Source organism: Heterocephalus glaber, unplaced genomic scaffold (assembly GCF_053883595.1).
Source record: "Heterocephalus glaber isolate CG9 unplaced genomic scaffold, H.glaber_assembly_v1.0 deba00000943, whole genome shotgun sequence".
Classification (NCBI taxonomy): domain Eukaryota; kingdom Metazoa; phylum Chordata; class Mammalia; order Rodentia; family Bathyergidae; genus Heterocephalus; species Heterocephalus glaber.
Genome location: NW_028258175.1, coordinates 2520678 through 2545674, shown reverse-complemented (window position 1 = coordinate 2545674; position 24997 = coordinate 2520678). Strand labels below are relative to the sequence as shown.

Genomic DNA, 24997 nt, shown 5'->3' with positions numbered 1-24997 from the left:
GAAAGACAATTCCAGACAGGGACAAGTCCCGTAAAGGGATGGAGGTGACTGGGTTCTGGGGGAGATAAGAGGGAGCCCTTGAAGGAAGTGCCTTTCAGCTGACACTTGTGGATGGGGCAGAGTGAGCCATGCAGAGATGTAGAGGGAGAGCATCTTGGCAGAGAGAACAGCAGTGCAAAGGCCACAGAAGGGAGAGAGTTCTGCAGGTGCAGCTATGGGCTGGAGCCGCATGAGAGGGGCGAGAGCCGGGGTGAAGTTGGGGACCTGGGGAGAGCAAACCCAGAGTACGCGGGGAGATCCAAAGCCAGGCTCAATTCTGCCAGCGAGTGGACCAGAGACGTCAGCAGCCAGCACTGCGGGCTCCACGGACACGGAGTGACCCCCTCCCGGGCAGGCTCAGCCCAGCAGCCTCACACGTGGCAAGAGTTTGACACCGCGGGCTCCCTGACAGCCTCCTCCCCCGTCCCTCCTGCTGGCAAGCCGGGCCCTCGCAGGAGCCCAGCAGCTGCTCCACGCGGAAATATTGCAAAACTCGCCCCGGCATTTCCAAAATATTTTCCTGCAGAAAACCCATAACCAGCTAAGAGCCCGAGCTCTGGCGATGGTGTCGTCCTCCGGCCCGCCTGACTGGCTGCTTCTGGGCCCTGGGCTCTTTGAGGACTGAGCCCTGGCCTGGCTGTGCCCAGGGCCTCAGTGCCCTCCCCGGCCCGGCAAGTGGAGCCATTGGCCAGTGCCGTGCCCGCAGCTCGTCCTAGTGCCCCAGGGTGGGAACAGCACCTGGACTCCAAGGCCAGCTCTGCTACTTGCTGGCCAAACGATGTTGGCTAAGCCCTAGCCCGGCCTCCCCGGCCTCTGTCTTCCTGTCTGAAGGGTGGGGCTGCATTTAGGGTTAGATGTAGAGTCCTTGGAGCATAGACAGGGAGGCACAGCCAGAGACATTGGCAGACTGAGCTCCTCTTGGGCTCCTCTCAGGCTGGCTCTGCCATTAGCTCCGGAGTTCGGCCTGGAGAGGGGACCACCTCTGGCCAAGACCCCTGCCGCCCGGCCTCCCCACCCCACCGAGCTGGACGAGGCCCCATGTCTGCGCCACAGAGCCTGCGGCATCCTCATTACAGCCCCGGCCACACACCAGGGACCAGGACCCGCCATATGCATCTCTGTTCCCAGGACCTCATCCTGTTTCCCAGAACTCCAAGCCCGTGAGTTCATGAATGAGCAAGTGACTTTGGTTGGCACCAAGGTGGCCTCTGTGGGAGAGTGGGTTCTTCCTCATTGGCTGGTGTAGACATCTGCAGCACCTCTCTGTCCCTGGGGAAATGTGGCCATGCTGGTGACACCCAGGCACCTGGCATCAGGCACATGGGCAGAGGGGCTCAGCTCTTCTTCCCCCAGAAGCCTGGACCTGAAAAACCTGGGGCAACTGACGGCTTTTGCAGCCCCTGCCCCAGAGCTTTGGGGTCTACCTCCTCCTTTCTCAGCATCCTGGTCCTCCTGGGAGGACCAGGCACAGCTGCCCGGTACAAAGACTCAGCACACAGGCCCCAGCCTCAACTTCCCCACATGAGGAGGGGGTCTGCAGGAGGATGCAGGGAGCAGGGGGCTGGCCCAGCCCATGTGGGGTCCTCATCCCCCAGCTGTCCATGAGTTCACAGCAGCAGGTACCTACAAACGGGCACTTACGGGTGGGGTATCTCTCGTGGCGGCAGTCCAAGCGGAAGTCCTCCTCGCTCCCGTCCCCCTTCTCAATCCTGGAAAGAGAGCAAACCAAAAAACTTCCTAAACAGAATCCCAACTGTACAAGAAATAACACCAAGAAGAATCAACACATGGGATCATCTCAAATTAGAAAATTCCGAGGGCCGCCATCCCACCGCTCCCAGCCCACAGGAGGTGAGCCGCGCGGGTGCCAAGAACACCCCCCACCCCACCCTGTTGAAATGAGAAGACACGTAAACAAGTCTCAAAACCAGACTTCCAGATCACCTACAGCAACTCCAAAGGGAAATGAGACGGAACCCTCTGATACTCAACCACCTGGACTCCCTGAACTGACAACAAAAGAGGATCTGGAAAAAATGAAATCAGAAATAATTTCTCTGATAACAGCAGAGATTGTGCCCATAGTATAAGACATGATTAATAAATCTAGAGAGGACACAGATTAAAAAAAATAGAGGAGCTCAAATTAGAAAATTGCTGCACTGCAAAGGAAACAACGAAACAGAATGAAGAGACAACCCACAGCATGGGAAATTAGCAGTTACTCCTTGGGCAGAGGACTAATATCTAGAATATATAAAGAAATTTAAAAAACCCAAACAACAACAACAAAACCCAGACCCCTCCAAATAACAAATCCAATCCAAAAACTGGGCAAGTGAAATGGATAAGCACATCTTAAAAGAAGCACAAATGGCCAATAAGCACATGAAAAAATGCTCAGATCCCTGGGTGCTACAGAAATACAAAACAATGCTGAGATCCCATCTCACTCCAGGAAGAACTGCCATCATCAAGAAATCAAATAATAACAAGTGCTGGTGAAGCTGTGGGGAAAAAGGAACTCTCTACCTTGCTGGTGGGAGTGTAGACTAGGACAGCCACTATGGAAATCTGTATGAAGATTTCTCAAAAACTAATACTAGAAATTCCATTTGACCCAGCTATTCCTCTTCCAGGTATCTTACAGAAAAAGTTAAAAACATCATATTACAGTGATGCATGCATAGCCATGTTTATAGCAGCAAATTCATAATTAAATCTTGGAAGCATCCTATATGGCCACCAACAGATGAATGAATAAAGAAAATGTGTTTACACACAGTGGAATACTACTCTGCCACAAAAAAGGATAAGTGAGTCATTTTGTAGAAAAATTGATGCACCATGAGACCATAATGTTAAGTGAAATAAATCAGACACACAAGCTTACATGATACCCCAAGTAGAGCAAAGTAGAAGATAGATAACAGGAACAAGGAGATCAGTCTCTTGCAAATGGGAAGAGGACCAGGAGATGGAGGGGAGGAAAGGGAGAGAAAAGAGAAATAAAAAGAGCTAAGATGTGTTATGTGCATGCACCAACATGATGGCTGTAATCATTATGTACTGCAAATATGAACTAGGAACCCCCCAAATGCCACACAGAAAAGGGCAGGCGGAAAAAGTGCAGCCCCTTCATTCTGGGGAGCGGTTGGCAGAGTCACCTTCCACTGCACCCCTGGGGATCTCTGTGCCCTGTAAGCAGGCCGCAATGTCTCCATTTCACTGAGGAACAGACTGAGCATGGAGGGTGGGCAAGGCTGGGAAGGGATGCAAAACCACTGTTCTCACAAAAAGGGGATCCTTGATTGTGCACAAATATGTGGGTGTGCAAACAGCTTGCTTTGTTTTCAGAATTATTTGCACAAAAAACACATCTGTCAGGATCCCTGCGAGAGGGGAGGGGACTGAGTCTGGAGCCTGCACTTTGCCTGAATCTGTTTTCTGATTTGGATGCTTTCATTAGCTGCACGTCACTGTTTTTTAGGTTTTTTAGTTTTTTGAGACAGGGTCTCGCTATGTAGCCCAGGCTGGCCTGGACCTCATGGTGATACTCCTGCCTCAGCCTCCCAAGTGCTGGGATGACAAGCATGCAGCCCCATGCCCAGCTCAGCTGTGTGTCACTTCTTAATCACGGTACAACTTCCTAGAGCCAGCTCCATGTACAAACAAGGACCCAGTTGTGTTCCAACCTCTCCTGCGGTGCTTTGCCCCACCAAGGAATGTAGGAGGTTTTTTTCCTTTTTTGTCTTTGTCATACTGGGGTTAGAACTCAGGGACTTCTCACTGAGCTCCATGCCTCTGCCCACCTTTGAAGTTTCGGGACAGGGTTTGCTAAGTTTAACAGAAGTTTGCTAAGACTGAGCTGCCTGGGCTGGGCTCAAACTTGGATCCTCCTGCCTCAGCCTTCAAAAGCTCTGGGATTATAAGCATGGGCTATTTTTTATTTTTATTTTTGTCCTCGAATCGCAACATCTTTCTTATTTTCCTGACAAACCAACAACAATTCCCACACCATAGAAAGAGCAAAAGTCCCCCTCTAGAGACACTTTTGGGTAGCAGTGTGGGGCTTATCTTTCCAGAATTAATATATATTTTTAGATACAAAGAGGCTTGAATTAAATGTACTGTTTTATAATCTGATTTTTTTCATTTACCCAGAGACTTTCAATATTTTTCCAAGTCAGTATGCATACAACTCATTCATCTTTTGGTCCTCATAGCTACCTGTGAGAGTGATTCATATCCAGTACCCTGTTGGGAGAGTTTCTACTCTCCCAACATCGGTGCCTGTGGATCTGGCCAGGTAGGAAGCACCCCATCACCAGAGGTGTTCAAGACTGGAGTGCCTGCAGCCACACAGTGGGGCCTGGCTTCTGACCCTGGCAGGGATAACTGAGCCCCACCCCATCTGCAACACTGCCTGCCTGGCCGTACCCAGCGGGTCTGGGCTGGGGCATGACATGGCTGCCACGCACAAGCCTCCCATATCCTCCTGGGGCTCAGTCCTGAGCCTGAGCCCATTCCTAGGTCAGTCAGGGCCCCCTGAGTCTCCTTGTTTCGAATCCACAGGTTCATGTGCTCCAGACCTTGTGTGGGGACCCTCCTGGGGCTCAGCCCCCAGCCTCCAGCCTGGGAAGAGAGGTGCAATGGCAAAGGGAAACATCTGAGGAGACAGCCATCCCCCCAGTGTGGTACCTACCCTCCCTGGCTACCCTATTGTGTCACCAAGAAGCCCCAAATTGAAGCCAGGTGTGGTGACACATGCCAGTAATCCCAGCACTCTGGGAGGCTGACATAGGAGTAATGCAAGTTCACGCCCAGCCTGGACAACTCAGTGACTTAGCAAGACCCCGTCTCAAAATAAAAAATGAATAAAGAGCCGGGGTTGTAGCTCAGTGCAAAAGCCGTATATATTCAATGCCCAGTAACACACACACATGCACACATGCACACATGCACACATGCACACACGCACACACACATGCACACATGCACACACACACACGCACACACACACACATACACTCAGGTTCGACAGCTAACAGAACAAATGCCACTCGCCAATTAGCAGGCATCTGGAAGGTCAGGCCTGTGCTGGGCTGGGGCCTCAGGACACTTGAGGCCCTCTCCGGGCAAGTGCGCCCTTGTTTACAGGCACAGACTGGTGGCTTCACGGGCCATGCTGGAAGCTGGGAGGCTGCTCAGAAGGTTGGCAGAGCAGATAGCCATGCAGTCCAGGGTTGGCAGACTTCATCTGCACGGGTCCAAATAGTAAATAGTCAAGGCTTCAGGAGTCTTATTGTCTCTGTCACAGCTGCTCAACTCTGTCCCTGTGGCCCAAACTGCAGATGATCTGGGTGTGGCTGTTGGCGGCAGCAGGAGGCAGATGGATTTGGCTCAAGGGAAGTTTGCATTCACCTGTGGCCAAGCCCCATGGCTCTCAACCTGGCTGAAGTCACCAGAGGCAGATTAAAGTCATCCCTCAGCATTGTAATCGGCGTCCAGGGTTGGGGATGACTATGTGGGACCAGCCTCCTCCAGCTGCCTCCTGAGAGCCACACAGCCTGCAAACCTCTCAAAGAGGGATCCGCCTATCTTTCTGCCATGCTGTGGATTCTGGAAAGAGCTGGTTTCCTTGCACAAAGTTGGTCCTCAATCCACGATTCACCCATGAAAACCCAACTCTTTGGGCTCTGCAAGGTCTGGCAGCTCCCGGGGCAAGGGTGAGCTTGGCAGGGGTGTGGGCAAGGGCTGTCGACCCCTCTATGGCCTTCAGACAGGAGGGCTCCAGCAAGGGGCCGGCAGGGCCAAGGGAGGCTTTGGGCCCTGTGAGTTCTTGGGCCCTGGAGTGAGCAGGAGCTGAGATGAAGCCTAGCTCTGTGACTCCGCAGCTCCTGCCCACTCTGTCACCTCTCTTCCTCTTGTATGTGCCACTGGGATGACAGCAGTGGCTGTAGTATTGAAAGTAACAACCACTAACACCATCGCTTTCATGGACTAAACCTAGTTGTCCAAGGACTAAACTCCAGGTCCTGTCACAGACCAAGGTGTCAAAACATGTTCATACCTCCAGTTTTTAAATGTGCTTAACAGCCAGGTGTGGTGGCCTATGCCTCAGCACTTGGGAGGCCGAAGTAGGAGCATCATGAGTTCAAGGACAGCTTGGGCTACATAGCAAGACTCTGTCTCAAAGAACCAGAAAACCACCACCACCACCACCACCACCACAGCATCTTGCTTAATAGTCTATCTTCCCAATTTCTTTCCAACTCAGAAGGATCGAGCTGGTCTCAGTGTTCAGGGTCTGACAGTGCTTGGCACAAAGTATCTCAAGTAACAAAGAGTCTAGAGTGACAAAGTGTCTCAAGTAATGTAACAAAGTATCCAGAGTAACAAAGTATCCAGAGTAACAAAGTATCCAGAGTAACAAAGTATCTGGAGAAACAAAGTATCTGGAGAAACAAAGTGTCTCAAGTAATGTAACAAAATATCTCAAGTAACAAAGTATCCAGAGTAACAAAGTATCCAGAGTAACAAAGTATCCAGAGTAACAAAGTATCTGGAGAAACAAAGTGTCTCAAGTAATGTAACAAAATATCTAGAGCAACAAAGTATCTGTAGCAACAAGGTATCTCAACAAAGTATCTGGTAACAAAGTATCTCAATAGTATAAGAGACTCAGGGAGGAAGTCTGAAGCCACAGCGGCCCACATGGGGAGGCTGCCAAGGGTCCCCAGGGATGCTGAGCTCTGTGCTGAAAAAGGGACAGCTGCAGATGTCATGATCTGATCATTCTCTCTGATTTGAACTAAATTTCCTGCAAAAAATAAGTGCCTTCTGAAGATCTGAAGATAGACTCTCTCTCTCTTTCTCTCTCCTTTCTGAATGGTGATGTGAGAAATTATCCACATAAGGGTTAACCCACCTGAAGGGTTATGAGCATCCCAGCCACAGTGGTGGGTCCACCTCTCACTAGATGATTGAGCCTGGACACATCCCTTACCATCTCCAAGTCTTGATTCCCCCATTTGATGAATGAGCCTCTACTATCCCTATGCTTGGGGTTGTTGTCAGGATGGAACAAATTAATGAGCATAGAGCTTAGTGTATCTCGAGTACTTGGAGTACTGCCCAGCATCACTATGGTCACTGTGCTTGTCCTTGCTGTTACTATGGTGCAGTCAGCACTCTCCCCTCTGGGCCTTTAGGGTCCACAATAAACTTGCTGTGACCTCACATTGAGCACCACCTGGCAGTTCCAGAGGCGGAAGGGCATGACTTTTTTTTTTTGGTACCGGCAGTCAAACTCAGGACCTTGTGCTTGCAAGGCAGGCACAGTGCCACTGAGCTAAATCCCGGGCCCCAGAAGGGCATGACTTTAACATTAACCAGTGTCCCCTCCTTCTACCCCATCATTTAGACCTCTTGGTGTGGTGGCCCGAAGAAAGGGATATTTGAAAAGTAGTAGAGAAAAGGCTTCAGAGCATGCAAGCCCTCTGGATTCAGTGCAGGAGGGCACAGGAGGCCCCAGCACAGCCTCAGGCCTGGAGGATTCGGCACAGGGACAGTCAGAGCAGAAAGGAAGAGTGTACTGGGTCATGGGGTGTTGCCCAGGGAAGGTGACAGGAACCAGACTTCAGTATCATCATCCACACTTCACAGGCGGGAAAACTGAAGCTGAGTTCAGTTTGCAACCTAGAGACCACAGTGTGCTGGTAAATGTTAACACATGGCTCTGTGGTAGGAAGAGAGCCCCAATGCTTGGTGTTTGGGGACATCTGTGGGGAAAATGCCCCCGCACCCTGGGGCTGATGTGACACTACTCCTGAGTTACCCCTGAGTGGGAGTTCTGGTGGAGATGGGCACAATGCAGGCTCATGCAGGTCCCGGTTGGCTCTAGCCTACAGCTGGCTACTGGCAGGGCTGGAATTTGAACTCGTGTCTCTGGGTCCTTGGAGCTCAAACATGTTTCCACAGCAACCTGGGGATGCCCCCACAGGCTGGGATTCTCAATCGGTCCACCTGACACATCTGTGCTGTTGTGAGGCCCACTGCCCCAAGAACCCGCGAGAGTCTGGGATCTGACCGGGGCCCACTGGCTGCTCCTCTTGAGAGCAGAAAAGGGTGCAGCAGTGAGCAAAACCGAGGCACTAAGGTCCCAGGGGCTCTCAGGGGACCAGAACCGATGTCTTCCAGGAAGTCCCAAACAATGTGCCAGGCTGATTCTGGGGCTGAGTGTGGACACAGAAGCTGGGGTTATTGGCAGGGGACCCAGCAGGCTTTGTCGCTGCTGGGTGGGGTGGAGGCCTGTGCCTGGCACGTTCTGTGCCCATCCAAGCCACCCTCAAAGCCAGCCTCCCTCTTCCTGGCCCCAGGCGGCACTGTTTCCCGCTCTCCCCACCACCTTGTAGAAGCAGAAACTCTCTGCCGCAGTTCCAAGCTATCTGTAACAAAGGACTAGGGGTCCCCTACAACTTTTTAAGTACCGTGAAACAACTCTTACAATAAATAGAAATGAACTGGAAAAAAACCCAATGCAAAAGGCAAGCATGGCTGTGCTAGGAATAGTGACTTGCTAAGAAGTGTCTGCTTAGCTCCACTTCTGTCTTTAAATCCCGCAGGAGTCTGCAAGTGGGCACTGGCACACTTCGAGTGGCCCTGGCCCACAGGCCCTTCCTTTTTCTGCTGGCCTCGCTGGTCACACCCACCTCCTGGCCCCTGGACAAAGACTGCATCTCTCTGGCCCCAGCTCAGCATTTTCCAAACTTCAGGGGGCTCAGAGATCGCCCGAGGAGCCATGGCCACGCAGATTCTGTCTGGGTGGCAGACCCGGGGGGGCCTGAGACTCTGATTTCTAATGGGCCCCAGGGTGAGGGCCCTGATGTTGGTCCCCAACTGAAGCTGAGGCTGCAGACATTCGTGAGGCTCTGCTAAGCCTGGGCCTCACGTCTCCCTCTTCCCACTGTGCTGGTTACAGGGGGGCATCCTGCAGGGGCTGGCATGCGTGAGTCTGGGGACCTTGCTCTCCCTCTCATTCTCCCTCCAGCTGGCTGGCACTTAGAGGAGGAAGATGGGAGAGCAGGGAGCTGCCATGCCTTCCAGCTGTGCCTTCCAGATGTTCCTCCTGCCCACCTCGATCCAGTCCAGCTTCCAGGACCAACCTGCGCTTGCTGCCTCCCTTGCACATGGGCAAGGTCAGGAGTCTCATCACAGGAGCCGTGTGAGGCCCTGCCGTCTCCATGGAGGCATCTCCCATTCCAGGCACCACGCTCCTCTCAAGAATGCACTGTGATTTCCAAGGGCCCCAGTGCAAAGGGGCTGAGCACAGGTGCTGCTGAGGAGTAATATTCAAGCCACGAAAACAGACGAGTGAGCTGGAGCCAGAGCTGCGAGCGAGCAGGGCCTGGAGGTTGCATAACCGGGAAACAGTCTCAAAGGACACAGAGCACATTGATTTTAAATGATCAATTTACTGTGGGATGAAGAATGGAATTAAATGGAATTGTGGCAGGTAAATGACCATAGGTAGTAAATTAAGATTCCATAACATCCTATCAAAAGGGCCTTTCCAAGATAGGGGAAAATAAATGGGTTTTTAAAAATATTCCTTTGCCCATTTTTGTGTCATATAATCATAATACAAAGCACTTGGAAAATAACAGAGGAGAAGATCCAGTTATCCGCAGTGTCAGCGCTCGGCCTGATTGTTACAGTTTGCCTCCTGTGTCCGCACTACTGGGTTTGAAAAGGGAGCCCTAGGCTCGCACACCTTGAGGACTGCATGGGTAGAAATTATTCCTTGGAAACACAAACAATCCTTAATGGCAGTGGCACCCCCACCCCAGACCCTTATCCCCGCCTTGATCGGCTTCTAACCGGCTCCTCTGGCCACAAGGAGCGCTCTGCTGTCGTGCAGCCCTCCCCACTGGGTGTCAGATCCCTTCCACAGCTCAGCCCGGAGGGAGTATGGGGAGCAGCCACCCAGGGGAACACCGAGCTTGGCTGGAACCTGGGGCGATGTGGGGAGAACTCAGGCCAGGAAAGCAGGTCAGGCTCTGGAGACAGCAGGACTTGGCTGGGAAACAGAGGGGTGGCTGGGCCCAGGGCAAGGAACTGGCCCTCTGCCCGGGAGGCTGTGGAAGGCACACCAGTGTTCTACACAGGAAGATGGGTTAGAACATCCGATCATGTTAGCACACTAAGAGGTGACTGGCTACTGAGGGCTGGGGTCAGAAGAGCTACGATGATGTCGGAGGTGGCTGAGCCCCCCGCCGGGTGGCAGGATGCAGTAGTGGCCTGGAGATAGTGGATGCAGGCAGGGGAACCCCAGCAGGCCCTCCCCACCTGAGGGAAGACAGTCCAAGACCCCAGTAGATGCCTGAAATTACAGAAAGTACCCAATGTATATACCCTATGTTTTTCTCCTACATGTACAAACCTATGATGTAGTTTAACTTATAACTTAGGCACAGCAAGAAACTAACAGAAGAGCTAAAAATAGTAAAATAAAATAAAATAAAATAAAATAAAATGACGTATTAGTCACCCCTTCCATTGCTGGAGCAAAATACCTGCCACACACAAAGGAAGAAAGGTTTATTTGGGCTCATGGTTTCAGAAGCCTCAGTTCATGGTCAGCTGGCTCCAAGGCAGAAACACCATGGTGGAGGGAGCAAGGAAAGCTGCTCACCTCATGGCAGCTGGGAAACAGAGGACAAGGCAAAGCGAGAGAGAGGGAAAGGGGCGAGGGACAGGAACACACTCTTGCCACCTTCTTCACACAGAGCACGGCTCCCAACAGCCACTCGGCCATGAGCTCCTTGATGGACAGAGCCCGCCAGTGAGGCCAGTGCTCCCTCAGTCGCCTCCCAAAAGCCTCGCCTCTGAACACATAAGCCTTTGGGGGCCCACTTTGATGCAAGCCATAAAGATTACGACAATATAAAAGTTACTTAAAACTTAGGAATTGTGTCTTTCTGGATTTTTCATTTCCTATTTCTGGATCTTAGAAGGGCACGGGTCACTTGAAAACCAGGAAGTGAAGCCACAGGTAGAGACAGGTCGAGCTCCCTGGAGGGAAAGTGCCTGCCTGTGGTGACCGGAACACAGGAGCACAGAGGCGGAGAGGCTTACACAGAGGGTTACCTGGGGGGGAAGCAGAAACAAGCTGGTTTAGGGGGACAAACGTCATGAATGAGCCACGGACGTGTTGATTTGAGGTGCTCTGAGAATTCCAAGTGGGGACCTCAAGGTGAGAAATGTCCCCATTTGGCATTGGCAGCACGGTATGGACTCGGAATGAGGGAGGCCTTGGCCATGCAGCCGCTGTAGGTGACAATGGGGCAGGAGGGCAGAGGAGTTAAAACCTGCCGGGGTGTGGGGGGGGGGATGTAGATCAGTAGCGTGGCGCCTGCCTGGCAAATGCAAGGTCCTGAGCTCGATTCCTGGTACAAACAAACAAAAAACAACAAGAGACCTGACCCAGGGAGAACAGAGGGGCAGGAGGCCTGGACGGGCCCCAGCGCCAGGGGCGGCAGCTCTCGAGAGCCCAGGAAAGAGCAGTCGCGGGGAGTGTGGCACGGCAGGCTGCCGAGAGCGGCGTGGCGGCCTGAGCAGCTGGGAGCCAGGCTGGCGTGGGTGGCGCAGAGGTGAGGACGTGGACACAGCCTTCCAACGTCCCCAAGGCACCGGGAGAGAGGACGGCAGGGTGCCCGCGTGCGCGTGCGTGCGCGTGCATGTGCGTGAGCCTGCCTGGGTGCTGCGCTGCCCCTCGCTGTGTAAAACAACGAGTCTCCTCCACCTTCTGAAGGCCAGGGCCTGTCTGTCTCCGCCTCGCCAGCCCCAGGGCGTGAGGCACCCAGACCCAGGGAGGGGCTCTGGGGTGGTTTTCACTCCGTTCTCTCTCTGCAGAGTCGTCCCAGTAACAGCCAAGGAGCCCCGACTGCGAGCCCCGCCCCAGTGCCCTGCGGGGCAATGAGACCCAGCCGGTGCCACCCGTAGCCGCCTCTGCTCACTTGGCCTGCCCTCCTGGGCCTCGCTCCAGCCATCTCCGTACCCGAGATGCCGCCCCTCGGCCGAGCCATCTGGCGGACACTTCGCGGGTCTTGGAACACTTGGCTCAGGGACCTCCACGGTACAGCCTCTCCTGACTGCTGCCTCCCGAGAGATGGGGCGGCCTCCTGCAGACCACCCCAGGTCGCCCCTGACGCCTCGCTGCGCTCACTGAGCCGTGCACAGGGGCTGCAGACTCGCACGCAGCCCCACACTGCACACAGGAACCCCAGCCCGCTGTGGACAAATCTGCTCCTCCCGAGAGAGAAAAACCCTGATTTTCAAAATGATTTTAAAACTCAGCCAAATTTAAGATTTTAAAGCCATTAGAAGAGCCAAAATCCATCTTCAGTCAGAATTCTCCAAGAGACAGGCGTGAGTTTGCAACCCACCATGTGCCCCTCTCCGCAGGGAGAGTCTGTCTGTCCTCACAGAGGGTGGCCTGGCGTGGTAGGGAGCCCGCACCCTCAGCTTCGTGCCAGAAGTGTGTGCCCTCACTCATGCTCACTCACCCTCAGCCTCCAGGTCCGCCTTTGCCTATTTTCCAGGCAGGAACAATGCCTGCCCAGGGGTGAAGCAACTAGCGTGGGGACGCACAGCTACTAAGTGGCAGAGCTCACTGTCACCTGCTCTGTTTCCTCACACATCCCCCAGGGACTGGAGGCAAGAACGCAGGCTGCGTGACTTTCTCCTGGCTCTCAGGCAAGTGAACGCTGACTGATAACACGGGCACGGCTGAGCCCGGGGTCAGAGTGGGAAGCGGTTAAGACGGGTTCCCTGCTCTCCTGAAGCTCACAGAGGGGCAGATAGAAGCCGGGAGTAAATAAGTATGCAAGTGGCTTCAGACCCACACTGTGGTGGAGGGAGCAGAAGCCAGAGGCCTTGCACACGCACGCACACACATCCCCGGTGCTGCCTCAGCCGAGAGGTGAGCAGCTTTCCCACACACCTGGGCCTCCCGGGTCCGGCCCAACAGGTCTCATTTTCTTCCTCAAACTGTTAAACCCGATCTGAGGACTAATTATTCCAGAAAGCCCCGATCTGCAAATATTTACCCTTCCTTCAACAACTCCCAGCCCTCCCCTTGTGGGGCCTGATTAAGATGCCCTCCTGGGAGACAGCAGCAGGGTGACCCAGGATGGTTTAATCCAGAAGCCTCTCAGAGCTGGGCCGAGCAAGGCTGCTCAGAGACAAGAGCAGGGCCCCCACAAAGCCAGCGCCTGTGTGTGCACTGCCCTCCCCGTGAGAGTGAGCACACACACACACACCAAACCCCTCCGAATCTGCCCAGTTGCTCCCCCAACCCACAGCTCCTGCTTGCAGAGAGGACCCCGCAGGAATAGGCGTTGGGAAGGGACAGTTCAGCACCCTGTCTGTGAGGCCCACAGGGCACCGCCGTGTCCCCAGTGCCCAGGAGGACAGCGTGAGAGGCGGGAGTGGGTGGGTGTCCCCAGGGACATGCGTCCGGAGAACTACTCTGCAGTGCAGCTATGCTGAGAGGAGACTGGACCTGGGAGCTCTGACATCACCCAGAAGACTGCCCCGGTGAGGACTGCATCTGCTGGCATTGCTGGGCAGTGAGGGAGAGAGAGGGCATAGCTGGCTGGGGGGCATGGGCTTGGGGGCTACATCTGGTCCCAGCCCCTTCTTCTTGGGGCCACTGCTTCCTGGCCGCCAAGTCTCACATAAGCAGCTTCCTTCTGCCATGCCCTCTGCCATGCTTTCCTTTTTCTCTTCTCTTCTTTTCTTTTTTCTAGTACTGGGAACTGAATCCAGGGTCTTTACACTGAGCTATATCCCCAACCCTTGTTTTATTTTTTATTTTGAGACAGAGTTTCACCAAGGCACGAGTTGCCCAGGCTGGGCTGGAACTTGTGATCTCCCTGCCTCAGCCTCCTGCCAGCACAGCTGGCTCCACCATGTTTCTGCCTCACCACAGGCCTAATGGAGCCCACTGACCATGGACTGAAACTAGGAGCCAAAATAACCCTTTCCTCCTTTACTCTGATTGTCTCGGGTATTTTGTCACAGCGATGGAACACCTCTCCCTGAGGGAGAGCATGCACCCACCCATAGCATGAACCATCCTAGACTTCTGCTCCGCTCCTGCACTCGGGCCTGCTTCCACCTCCCTGCCCTTGGATCATGAGCCCTGAGCTGCAGTAGCCCTCACCACCATGTGCTGGGAGCCCTGTGTTGGGCAGAGACCAGCGATCAGATCCTACAGGCTGCATGGCACAGTGATTGTGTGGCCTGGGTTAAATCCCTGCTCAAGCACTCGGCAGCCTTGTGCCCTTGGACAATCACTTCACCTCTCTGAGCCTCCACTTCGCATCTGTAGAATGGGACAGCAGTCATGCTGACACCCACAGAGGTGCTGTGGAAGTTATGCGAGTCGCACATGAGGCATGCAGGGGAGTTTCAGCTTCAAGGAGACCCACGGTGGCTGGACTGCCAGCAGCACCTCATGGCACCACCTCAGGCTCCAGCCCAGATGCGGTGAGTGAGCTCGAGCTTTACTCCAGGGTCGACGAGGGCAGGAGCAGCAGAAGGGACAGGAGCTCAGAGCCCTCCGTGTGCCTGGCACTGTGTCTGGCATGCCACGTGTGCATCAAACCAGAGGCTTCCTGAGATTCCAAGGGCTCTGAACTCTCCCACCTCCTGTGGGCAGAGGAAACAGGCACAGAAGGGCTCAGGTCTGGCCCAGGTCGCACAGCAGTGAAGGGACAGAACTGGAAATCTTGCTCGGGGCGGGGGCCCCAAAGTCCTGCTCCTTTCATGGCACCCTGTGCCCCCCAAGGAGCAGGAGACGTCAGGGCGGGGCCTCTGGACCCCTTGCTTTGTGTCCTCACTGTAGCTGCAGGGACACTGGGCACTGCAGACTCCAGCCCTGCTGTGGGGCCCAGCACCCCAGTGCAGAGATCCGTGAGCGCCGAGCTCTTTGGAGGGAAGGCGACAAAAAGGAAAAAATAGAACAGCCCAGCTAAGCTGAAATGTGGAAATGTTCTCCTCTGAGGGGAAGGGAAATAAAATTTGATGAACCTCTGCATAACGTTCACATCGTGAATGTGCAGAGCAATATTCGGCACATATGCTGGCAAGCATTCATCTCAGGCTGGAGCCGCCGGGAGCTGCTGGAACCGGGGCACCGCACAGCCGCTGTCCTCAGTGGGGACAAGCATTCGAGTTTGGTCCCCTTCTGGCTTTCTCACGGTCCAATCACCTAAGACAAAGGCAACCTTGCACCCCACAAACCTTTAGGGCCCCAGAAAGGCCAACACAGTGAGTCAACCCCACCTCCCACTCCCTGCCCCTCTGCCCCGCAGCTCAGCCCCCAGACACCCGCAGGACGTTCCCTCCAGGGTTTTCAAAGGGGCCCTGTGACTTCAGAGGCCAGGCCTTGGGCTTCAGACTCCCAACGGTGGCCAGAGGTGACACCGCATGCACTGACCTCTCCCGGAAGTACTCGATGGCCTCCGGGTCTATGAAGGTCGGCTCCTCCCGGTATCCCTGCTCAAAAACCTTGCGCTTGTGCCGGAACTCAATGACTGTCTTGGTGTAGGAGTTGAGAGTGGTGACAGAAGCTGCCATGCAGCAGGTAAAGGAGCCCCACGCCAGGCTGGGAGAGAGGAGGAGAGAGATGCCACGGTGAGGGCAGTGGAGCCAGGAGATCCCCCAACCACCCAACAGTGACTTGGCCCTGCCCCGCTGCCTGCCTGGGGCCACTGTGAGTACTGCTGCCCTCGAGGACAGAAAGGCTTGGTGGCTGCTCCAGGAACAGATTATCGGGAACAAGGCGCAATCCACACATCGAGACACTGACATGACAGAGGTCATCATGGAGAGGCAAGAAGACAGCAGGTCATTCCAGCTAAGGGGGCTGGCGTCAACAACTGCTCCAGGGTTGGGCCTGGCAGGGGAGGGAAAGTTGGCCAGGGAAGGGCAGCCCAGGAGAACGGGCCAACATGTGCATGGGCGTGTAGACAGAAGGCAGGAGAGAGCACCCACAGACCACGGGAGGGCGGGTGCTGGAGAAAGGATGAGATTAGTTGGTGATAAAGATGGAGAAGCAGACAGGGCAGCTTGTTTTTCATGAGCATTGCCTTTGTTCACGTGTGACCCTGAATGAGGGTCTTAGCTTCTTCGTCCTACTCCCCAGTCCCTCTCCATGGACAAGCAATGGTGCTGCCTCAGGGCCTTTGCACAGATTGAAGGACATAACCTGTTAAACACCTCTTAGAACATCGCTGGCACATTAGAGGCTCTCCAGAAGGGTTTGCTGTCCTTACTATACTGGCATGCTTACTGCCCGCCTCTCCATGACTCTTCTGGGAGATAAAGTTACAGCCATCTGCCTGGCTGTCTACACAACACTTCTCCACCCCCTGCCCGGGTGAGAATGCCTGGCCGCCCTCACATGATGTGCATGCTGGGCCCAGCACACAGCTGGAGACTGTCTTAACCATTCCTGGAAAGAAGGAAGGTTAGGGGTGGAGCCAGGAGACTCAGCTGGCCCCATTTCAGTTCTGGAATGGCCTCCTCCTGAGGCCTGTGGCCAAGGCTGCACATCCATGACTAGTGCCAGGAGTGAGGTGTCCGCTTGGCTCCAGTTACACCTGGCCTGGTCTCCAGGTCCCTGCTCCCCAGGGACTGTCTCAGTGACTGGTTTCCTCCAAGTCAAGGGCTCAGTTTTGCTACCCCAGCCCTGCACTGCTGAGAGCTCCAGGCCTCCACTCCTGCCAGCCGCCCACACCCCTGCATGCCCTGTGGTTGGGGTGGCCACTCCCTTACCACACTGCTGGTCTCAGTGTCAGCCCCACAGGACCCCAGAAAGAAAGCAAGGGGACATCTGAGGTTTCTGCCTTTCTCAAAGGGATCTTTAATAATCATCTATTTCCTCCAGTGCCAAACCCATTAATAAATTCCCTAGACTCTTTCATGATAAACAGCTCATTTAGAATTTCCAGAAGCCCTCCATGTCTGTAGGGGTGTGTGCCTGGTCCCTCTAAGAACTTTCCTGCCACCAATGTCCAGTGTGTGACTCCCCCATAGATGACTGGATAAAGGCTGGGCATCCAACCAAAGCTCTCTCCTGACCAGTGGAGCTGAACATTCCAACTCCATGTGTTATTCCTCTTTGTACTAGTGTGATGGAAACTCAGACCTTGAAGACAGAGAATGGTAGAACAGACTTATTCTGGGATTCCAGAGTATCTTGGCTTTGGCTGATCAGCAACCATTGTTCTTTCCTTCCAGCATCTACTCACCCCAACCTCTAGGGTGATCACATGACCTGGGCCCAGCCAATGAGAGCACTGCCTCCTCTGGCCATGGTCATTGGTTCAGGAATGGTCATGTGACCCAGGTTAGGCCCAGGGGACTCAATCCCAGGGCTCTGGCTGAAGCCATGGGGAACCAGGATTCATCTGTCTTCTAGGTGTTAAGCTGCTGGCCTTTCAACCAGGAGCTGCTGGGGACCATCTTACCACTATTCAGCCTGAGAACACAGCTGACTCAAGAGAAAGCAGGCCATGAAAGGGGCCAAAGTCTTTATCCCTGCACTTGTCAATCATGGGAGCCCAAGTTCCTCGTTTTGGTTCCCCGGTAAGTCAGTTTGAATCCAGTTTCTGTCATGGGTGACAAAAGTTTGTACACAATTACTTTCTATAACTTCCCTTCTTTTGCATTCACTTTTGGAGTGAATTTCTAGTCTTTTCATGCAGAGATTTTAACCATGACCAAGTCTGACTTCCAGTCCAGCCTGGGGATGGAGAAGGAGGTTCTCAGGCACTCAAACTGGAGATCTGAGCAAAGTGAGAAGTCCTGCAGGAGAGAAGGATGAGCCCTGAGCGAATTAGGATGCAGATGCTGGGGGACCAAGGGTGCCGGTGAGGCCAAGCCCATCCTCAAGGAAGCCCAGAACAAGCTTGCTCCTCCATTCTCCCTCTATCACACTGGTGCAGAGAGGATCCTAGAGTGAACAAGAATGTTCAGCTCCAGTGCGCAGGACAGAATATGTGATGGGACCAGATTTGATGTGTGTGGGGAATTTTCTGGGGAGGATGTGGGTCACTAAATCCCAAGGTTCCCAGAAACAGAGGCTGCAGGGATGGAGCAGAGGCAGACAGGCAACTGCCCGTTGTGTCCAAAGGCAGAGAACATGCACTGCCCTCTCACCTGGCATACAGACAAGACCTGGGCTTCAAATCAACTGTTGCCCTGGCCTCCCAGTTCTAGGCACAGGCCTCCTCCTCCCTCCCAAACACCAAGCTCACCCGGCCCTCCTGCTATGCCAGGACCTTTGGACTTTCTGCTTTCCAGGATTCTCCTGGGTCTTCCCTCAATCCCTGGCAACCATTAGTCTGTTCTTCATTTCTATGAATTTGCCACTTGAGGAATTTTACTACAAGTGGAATCATACAGTATATATGCTTGGGCTCAGCTTTTCTGAACTTAGCATAATTCTCTGGAGAATCATGGAGGTTTGGGGTGTGTGTGTGTGTGTGTGTGTGTGTGTGTGTGTGTGTGTGTGTGTATACTAGCAGTTTGTTTCTTTATATTGCTGAATGGTATTCCTGCCAGCAATATATATATTTCTGCATATCCTCACCAGCATTTGGTGATGTCTCTATTTTTTAATTTTAGCTATTCTGATAGATGTGTAAAAATAGCTCCTTGTGGCCTTAGTTTGAATTTCCCTAATGGCCAATGGTTTTAAACAACTTTTTATTTATTGACTTACTAGCTATATGGCTTCTATGGTGAAATGTCTGTTCCTGTCTTTTGTCCACTCTCTGATCAGATGGTTTTGTTCTTGTTGCTGTTTACTGTTGAATTTTGAGAGTTCTTTATATATACTAGATATTAGTCCTTTGTCAGATAGGTGGCTTGCAAGTATTTTCTCCCAGTATCTAGCTTTTCTTTTTAACTTCTTAATAGGGTCCTTCACAGAACAAAAGTATTTAATTTTGATGAAAATGAATTGATCAAATTTTCAGTTTATACTTTTGACTAATTTGAGTCTGAGAAGCCTTTGTCTAGTCTTAGGTCCCAAAGTTTTTCTATTATATTTTCTAAAAGTTTTGTAGATTTACATTGTAGAATCAGGCTGTGACCCATTTTGAATTAATTTTTCCAAAAAATATGTAGTTTAGATTAAAGCTGATTTCTTTTGTCCATGAGTGTCTAGTAATTTCAGCATCATTTGCTAAAAAAATCAATCCCTCTTTCACTGAATAGGTTTATACATTACTCGAAACTCGGTTGGGCATATTTGTACGGGTCTATTTCTGGGACTTTATTCTGTCCCATCATCTATGTCTCCATCCTTACACTAATATCACGCAATCTGGATTGCTGTAGCTATAGAATAAGTCTTGAAGTTGGGTACAATGATTCATCCCTTTTTATTCTTCTTTTACGAATCTGTTTTAGTTATTCTATTTTCTTTGCCTTTCTATATAAATTTTAACCCTGTGGGATTGCTTTAGGTCTGAGACCTAACAAGTGATTATAGATGTATTATACATTAAAGTCTTTTTTCTTTACCTAACTGTAATTGGCAAAGCATGCTATTTTGCCTCCACTTTGTCCTTCAGACCCACTAAGGTCTAACTATCTAACACATAATATAAAACAATTTATTCCTTATTATGTACTTAGTAAAAAAGCTCTCAAAGTGGGCTTTTATTTAATAATGTCTAATAAACAGGGACTTTATTATTACTTCTACTTCACTACTGTAATAAGTTATAGTGATGGCTGTTATCCAGCTGGACTTCTGCAGAATAGAATAACGAAATCGAAATTGGCAGCCTGAAAACCACTCTTCCTCAAGACATCAGCCCTGAGAGAATTCTGGAACAAACCTGAGCTTGATGCAGTCATGACACAGTCAGAGACTACCACTGGAGTGAAGAACAGTCAAATCCCAGGCCCTTCGCTTCTCCTCAGTAAAAGCATTATTTATGCTGGGTGTGGTGCCACATGCCTGTAATCCCAGCACTCAAGAAGCTGAAGCAGGAAGATTGCTGTGAGTTCAAGACCAGCCTAAACTACATGGCAAGACACTGTCTCAAAAAAAGGCATTATTTGTGGATTTTTTTTCCTGGGAAGACAGGGACTTAAAACCCATTTTTTAAAATATAAAACATGTCTCTTCACCTGGGTCTACAGATGCCCAGCCAAGTGACCAAAAACAACAAGGCTAGGCCTTGACTTTGTACCTGCTATTACTGTACATCTGGGTGAGATCGCCTCTCAGCTCTACATGTAGGTATGTTGGTCATTTAGGGAGTACCTCTGTAGAGGCTGGCAGGACAGGACCGACTCACTCTGAATTTACATGATACCATCCACCTTCAAGACTGAGAACATCAAAACTGTATGTTTACAGGGTCATTTGGCTACAACAAAGTCTCTAGCCATTTTCTGAATGTGCAATCAATTAAATCCCAGGGAAATAGAGGCCCACATGATTGAAACCACCACAAACAGAGACAGTCCTTCCATAGGAATGGAATCACCTATCAGCCATGAGAATTCCAGAGCTAGGAAACCAGTACTCAGACCATTATGAACTGGACCCAGCCCACCAGCTGACCTTTAATGCTGGCCTCCCACCTTCACAGGGAGCCTGGTCTGATCCTCCTCAGAGGGTTTCCCCTCCAACAAGCCAGAGTCCTCCACCATTCCCTTCAATTTTCAATAAAGACTATTTCCTGCAAAGAAAAAAATCTTCTCTGTATCTATAAGACATCTTACTGAAATTTATATAGGAATTGTATTGAACCTGTATACAAATTTGAGAATTAGTATCTTTATCGTGCTTTGTATTTTGATCCATGAACATGGTATGTCACTCCATTTATTAAAATCATTGATTTCTTTCACTGATATTTTATGATTTCAAGCATACAGTTGTGCAAATGCTTTGTTAGACTTAAACCTAATTTAGTGGAAATTTAGTTTTAAATTTTGTTATCCAATTTTTCATTACTAGTTCATAGAAATACAATTGATTTTATAGTTCCATCTTACATCCTAAGATTATGCTGAATTCATTTACTAGGTCTAAGCAGGTTTTGGTGTATTCCTTGGATTTTTCTACATATACAATCCTGTTTAGTCCTTTCTAATCTGTGATTTTTACTTCATCCCTTATTGCACTTGCTGGAACTTCCAGTATTATGTCAAATAATAGTGGTGTTCCCAACATTGGAGAGAAAACACTGTCTTTCAATGTTAAGTAGTGTTAGCTATAGGGTATTTCATAGATGCTATTTAGTAAGTTGAGGAAATTCCCTTCTGGATCTAATTTTCAGGAAGCTTTTAAAAAATATGAATAAATGTTATTTCAAGTGCTTTTTCTGCATCAGTTAATACAATGGTGTGATTTTCTTCCTTAACCTGTTAACATAATGAATGACACTGACTGATTTTCAAATATTGAACCAGTCTTCATTTCTGGAATAAACTTGATTTTTCACGCTGTATAATTTTTAAATGTATTGCTGACTCCTATTTCCTATTATTTTATTAAGAATTTTGAGTCTGGCCACCGTCCTCCACCCATGCCCGCCGGAGCCTGTTTGTGTCGACTGACCAGAGTCTGCGAATTCTCCGCTGCGAGCCCCTCCAAACCGACCTCAGCTTCCTGTCCTTTGGCAACACTAAGACTATGTTGCTGCATCAGTTTTTACTAGAGCCAATCACCTATCATGCCTGGAACAGAGACTGTACTCAGATTGCCCTTAGCCCCAATAATCACGAAGTTCACATCTATAAGAAGAATGGGAGCCAGTGGGTAAAAGCTCATGAACTCAAGGAGCACGACGGACACATCATAGGTATTGACTGGGCTCCCAAGAGTGACTGCATTGTCACTTGTGGAGCTGACCGAAATGCCTACATCTGGAGTCAGAAAGATGGCATCTGGAAGCCGACCTTGGTGATCCTGAGGATTAACCGTGCAGCCACTTTTGTGAAGTGGTCCCCTCTAGAGAAATTTGCTGTGGGAAGTGGAGCACAACTCATTTCCATTTGTTACTTCGAGTCTGAAAATGACTGGTGGGTAAGCAAGGACATTAAAAAGCCGATGCGCTCTATGGTCCTCAGCTTGGATTGGCATCCCAACAGTGTTTTGTTGGCAGCGGGATCATGTGACTTCAAATGCAGAGTGTTTTCTGCCTACATTAAAGAAGTGGATGAAAAGCCAGCCAGTACACCCTGGGGCAGCAAGATGCCTTTTGGCCAGCTGATGTCAGAGTTCGGTGGCAGTGGGACTGGTGGCTGGGTCCATGGTGTCAGCTTCTCTGCCAGTGGGAGCCGCTTGGCCTGGGTCAGCCACGACAGTACTGTGTCTGTTGCTGATGCCTCAAAAAGTGTGCAGGTCTCCACTCTGAAAACCAAGTTCCTGCCCCTCCTGAGTGTGTCATTCGTCTCCGAGTACAGTGTTGTGGCTGCTGGCCATGACTGTTGTCCGATGCTTTTTAACTATGATGACCTCAGCTGCTTGACCTTTGTCTCCAAGCTCGACATTCCAAAACAGAGCGTCCAGCACAACACGTCTGCCATGGAACGCTTCCACAAGATGGACAAGAGGGCCACAACTGAGGACTGCAATACAGCCTTGGAGACACTGCACCAGAATAGCATCACTCAAGTGTCCATTTAGGAGGTGGACAAGTAAGATTGTCGCAGATTTTGCACTATTGGCATCAATGGAGCCATGACAATTTGGGATTTCAAGACCTTAGAGTCTTCGATCCAGGGCCTCCAAATAATGTGAAGCTGAGTGACCCTGCCATCCAGCATGAGAACAGCGGCTGAGCACGGCCCTGCCATTCGGATGACAATGAGGAAAGCCAGCCCAGGAAACACTGTAACAACTGCGCAAATACTGTTTGTTTTTGTTTGAATATAATCGGTGAAAGTGTTGTTTTTTTTAAAAAAGCAGCAGTGGTTTGGTTTTGTTTTTGCGATTTCATTCCATTCTTGACCAAAGCTTCTCTTTAAGTAGTTTATTATGGAATTGTCACACTAACTTAAAGGAAAGGGTGGAGGAGGTATGTAAATTGTCTGCTAAAAAATTAAATAAAAATCCTGAATGTTAAAAAAAAAAAGAATTTTGACATTTATATTCATGAGAGCTATTAGTCTATGACTAATTTATATTCATGAGAGCTATTAGTCTTTTGAACTTTGGTTTTCACATCAAGATAACACTAACCTAATAACATGAATTGCAAAATGTTCCATCCTCTTCTATTTTCTGAATGAAAATAGGCGTTGATTCTTATGTAAATGTTTGGTGGGATGTTCCAGTAAAACCATCTGTACCTAGAGATTTCTTTTTTGAGTGCTTTAAAACAATGAATTCAACTTCATTAGCAGTTACAGAAATATTCAAATTATCTATTTCATATTGAGTTTGTTGTACTTGTTTGTGCTTTAGAAGACTTGATCCATTCCACCCAAGTTATCAAGTTTATGTGTGTAGCAGTGTTTGTAGTGTACTCTTATGTTATTGATGTCTTCAGGGTTTGCTCTGATGCCTTGTTTAATTCCTGACATTGCTAGAGCTTTTTCAATCTTATTTATTCTCTGTAAGAACCAGACTTTTTGTTTCATTGACTTTCTCTATGATTTTTGTATGCTTTCAATTATATTGATTTCTATTGTTATCTTTCTTTTGCTTGCTTTTGATTTATTTTGCTCTTCTTTTTTTCTAGACTGTTGGAGTGGGAACTTCTATTCCTGATTTGAATCATTTTCTCTTTTCTAAGTAAGCTTTCAATGCTATGAATTTTCCCTTCAGTAGGGCTTTAATTGTGCCCCAAGTTTTGATATGCTGTATTTTCATTTTCTTCAGTTAAATGCATTTTTAAATTTTCCTTAAGGTTTCCTCTGTGACATTTATATTATTTTGTATATTGTTTAGTATATATAGTATACTATTTAGTATATTTCATATATTGTTTAGTATATTTCATATATTGTTTAGTTTTCAAGTGTTTCCAGATTTTCCTGTCTTCTAGACTCCACTGTAGTCATGGAATATATTCTATATGGTTTCAATTTTTAAAAATTTGTTGAAGCTTGAGTTGTAGTTCACAGTATGTTCTATCTTGGTATATGTCATGAGGGCATTTAAAAAGAAGATGCATCCTGATGGTGGTAGGTGGGGTGTTCCATAAATGTCAATTATAACATTTTGGTTGATAGGGCGTTGAGTTATTCTGTATCTGCTGATTTTCTGTTTAGTTGCTCTAATTGTTGAGTGAGGAATGTTGACAGTTCTAAGTGTTACTGTGTATTTGCTCACTGATCTCTTCAGTTTTATCAGGTTTTCCTTCAGAGTCTGTAGCTCTGTTGTTGGCTGTAGACACATTTAGGATGGACATTTATGATTACTTAATGTCCATTTCTAATAATTTTCTTTGCCTTTTGTCTGCTTTATCTAATATAGAGGGCCCCTGACTTACAATGATTCAGCTTCCAATTTCTCACCTTGATGGTGCTGTGAAAGTGGTGTGTATTCAATAGAAATCATACCTCCAATTTTGAATTCTGCTCTTTTCCTCGGCCAGTGGTAAGTGACATGATCCCTTCTCATGATGCTGGATAGTGGCTGTGTACCATAGCTCCCAATCTGCCATACGATCACAAGGGTAAACAACCAATACTCTATCATGTACCTTGTTGCCAGTTTTTTATACTGTATTTTGTTTTGCATTCCATTATGTCTACAAAATGTCTAGCTCAGTGTATATAGAAGTTTTCAGCACTTTACTATAAGATAGGCTTTGTGTTAGATGATTTTACCCAACTGCAGATTAATATAAGCGTTCTAAGCACATTTAAAGTAGGCTGGGCTAAGCTATGATGATTAAGTACAGGT

The 24997-nt window shown here is 49.8% G+C and overlaps 1 protein-coding gene and 1 pseudogene across 9 annotated transcripts in view; one reads left to right on the top strand and one right to left on the bottom strand.

The window, feature by feature from the left end:
• Gsg1l (GSG1 like) overlaps nt 1–24997 on the bottom strand; it is a 196427-nt gene that overhangs the window by 6000 nt on the left and 165430 nt on the right. For 7 of the 8 annotated variants that reach the window (XM_087209078.1, XM_087209076.1, XM_087209081.1 and 4 more), the window contains 2 exons: nt 15548–15715; nt 1681–1748 (listed from right to left, as the gene is read on the bottom strand). In XM_087209078.1, coding sequence (XP_087065204.1) covers nt 1681–1748; nt 15548–15715 — 236 coding nt within the window. The remainder of the gene's footprint in view (nt 1–1680; nt 1749–15547; nt 15716–24997) is intronic. The other variant, XM_087209079.1, reaches the window with a different exon arrangement.
• LOC101709064 (actin-related protein 2/3 complex subunit 1A pseudogene) lies at nt 17561–23240 on the top strand (annotated as a pseudogene). Its single transcript, XR_015450444.1, has 2 exons — nt 17561–17700; nt 21639–23240. The product of XR_015450444.1 is annotated as an actin-related protein 2/3 complex subunit 1A pseudogene (transcript).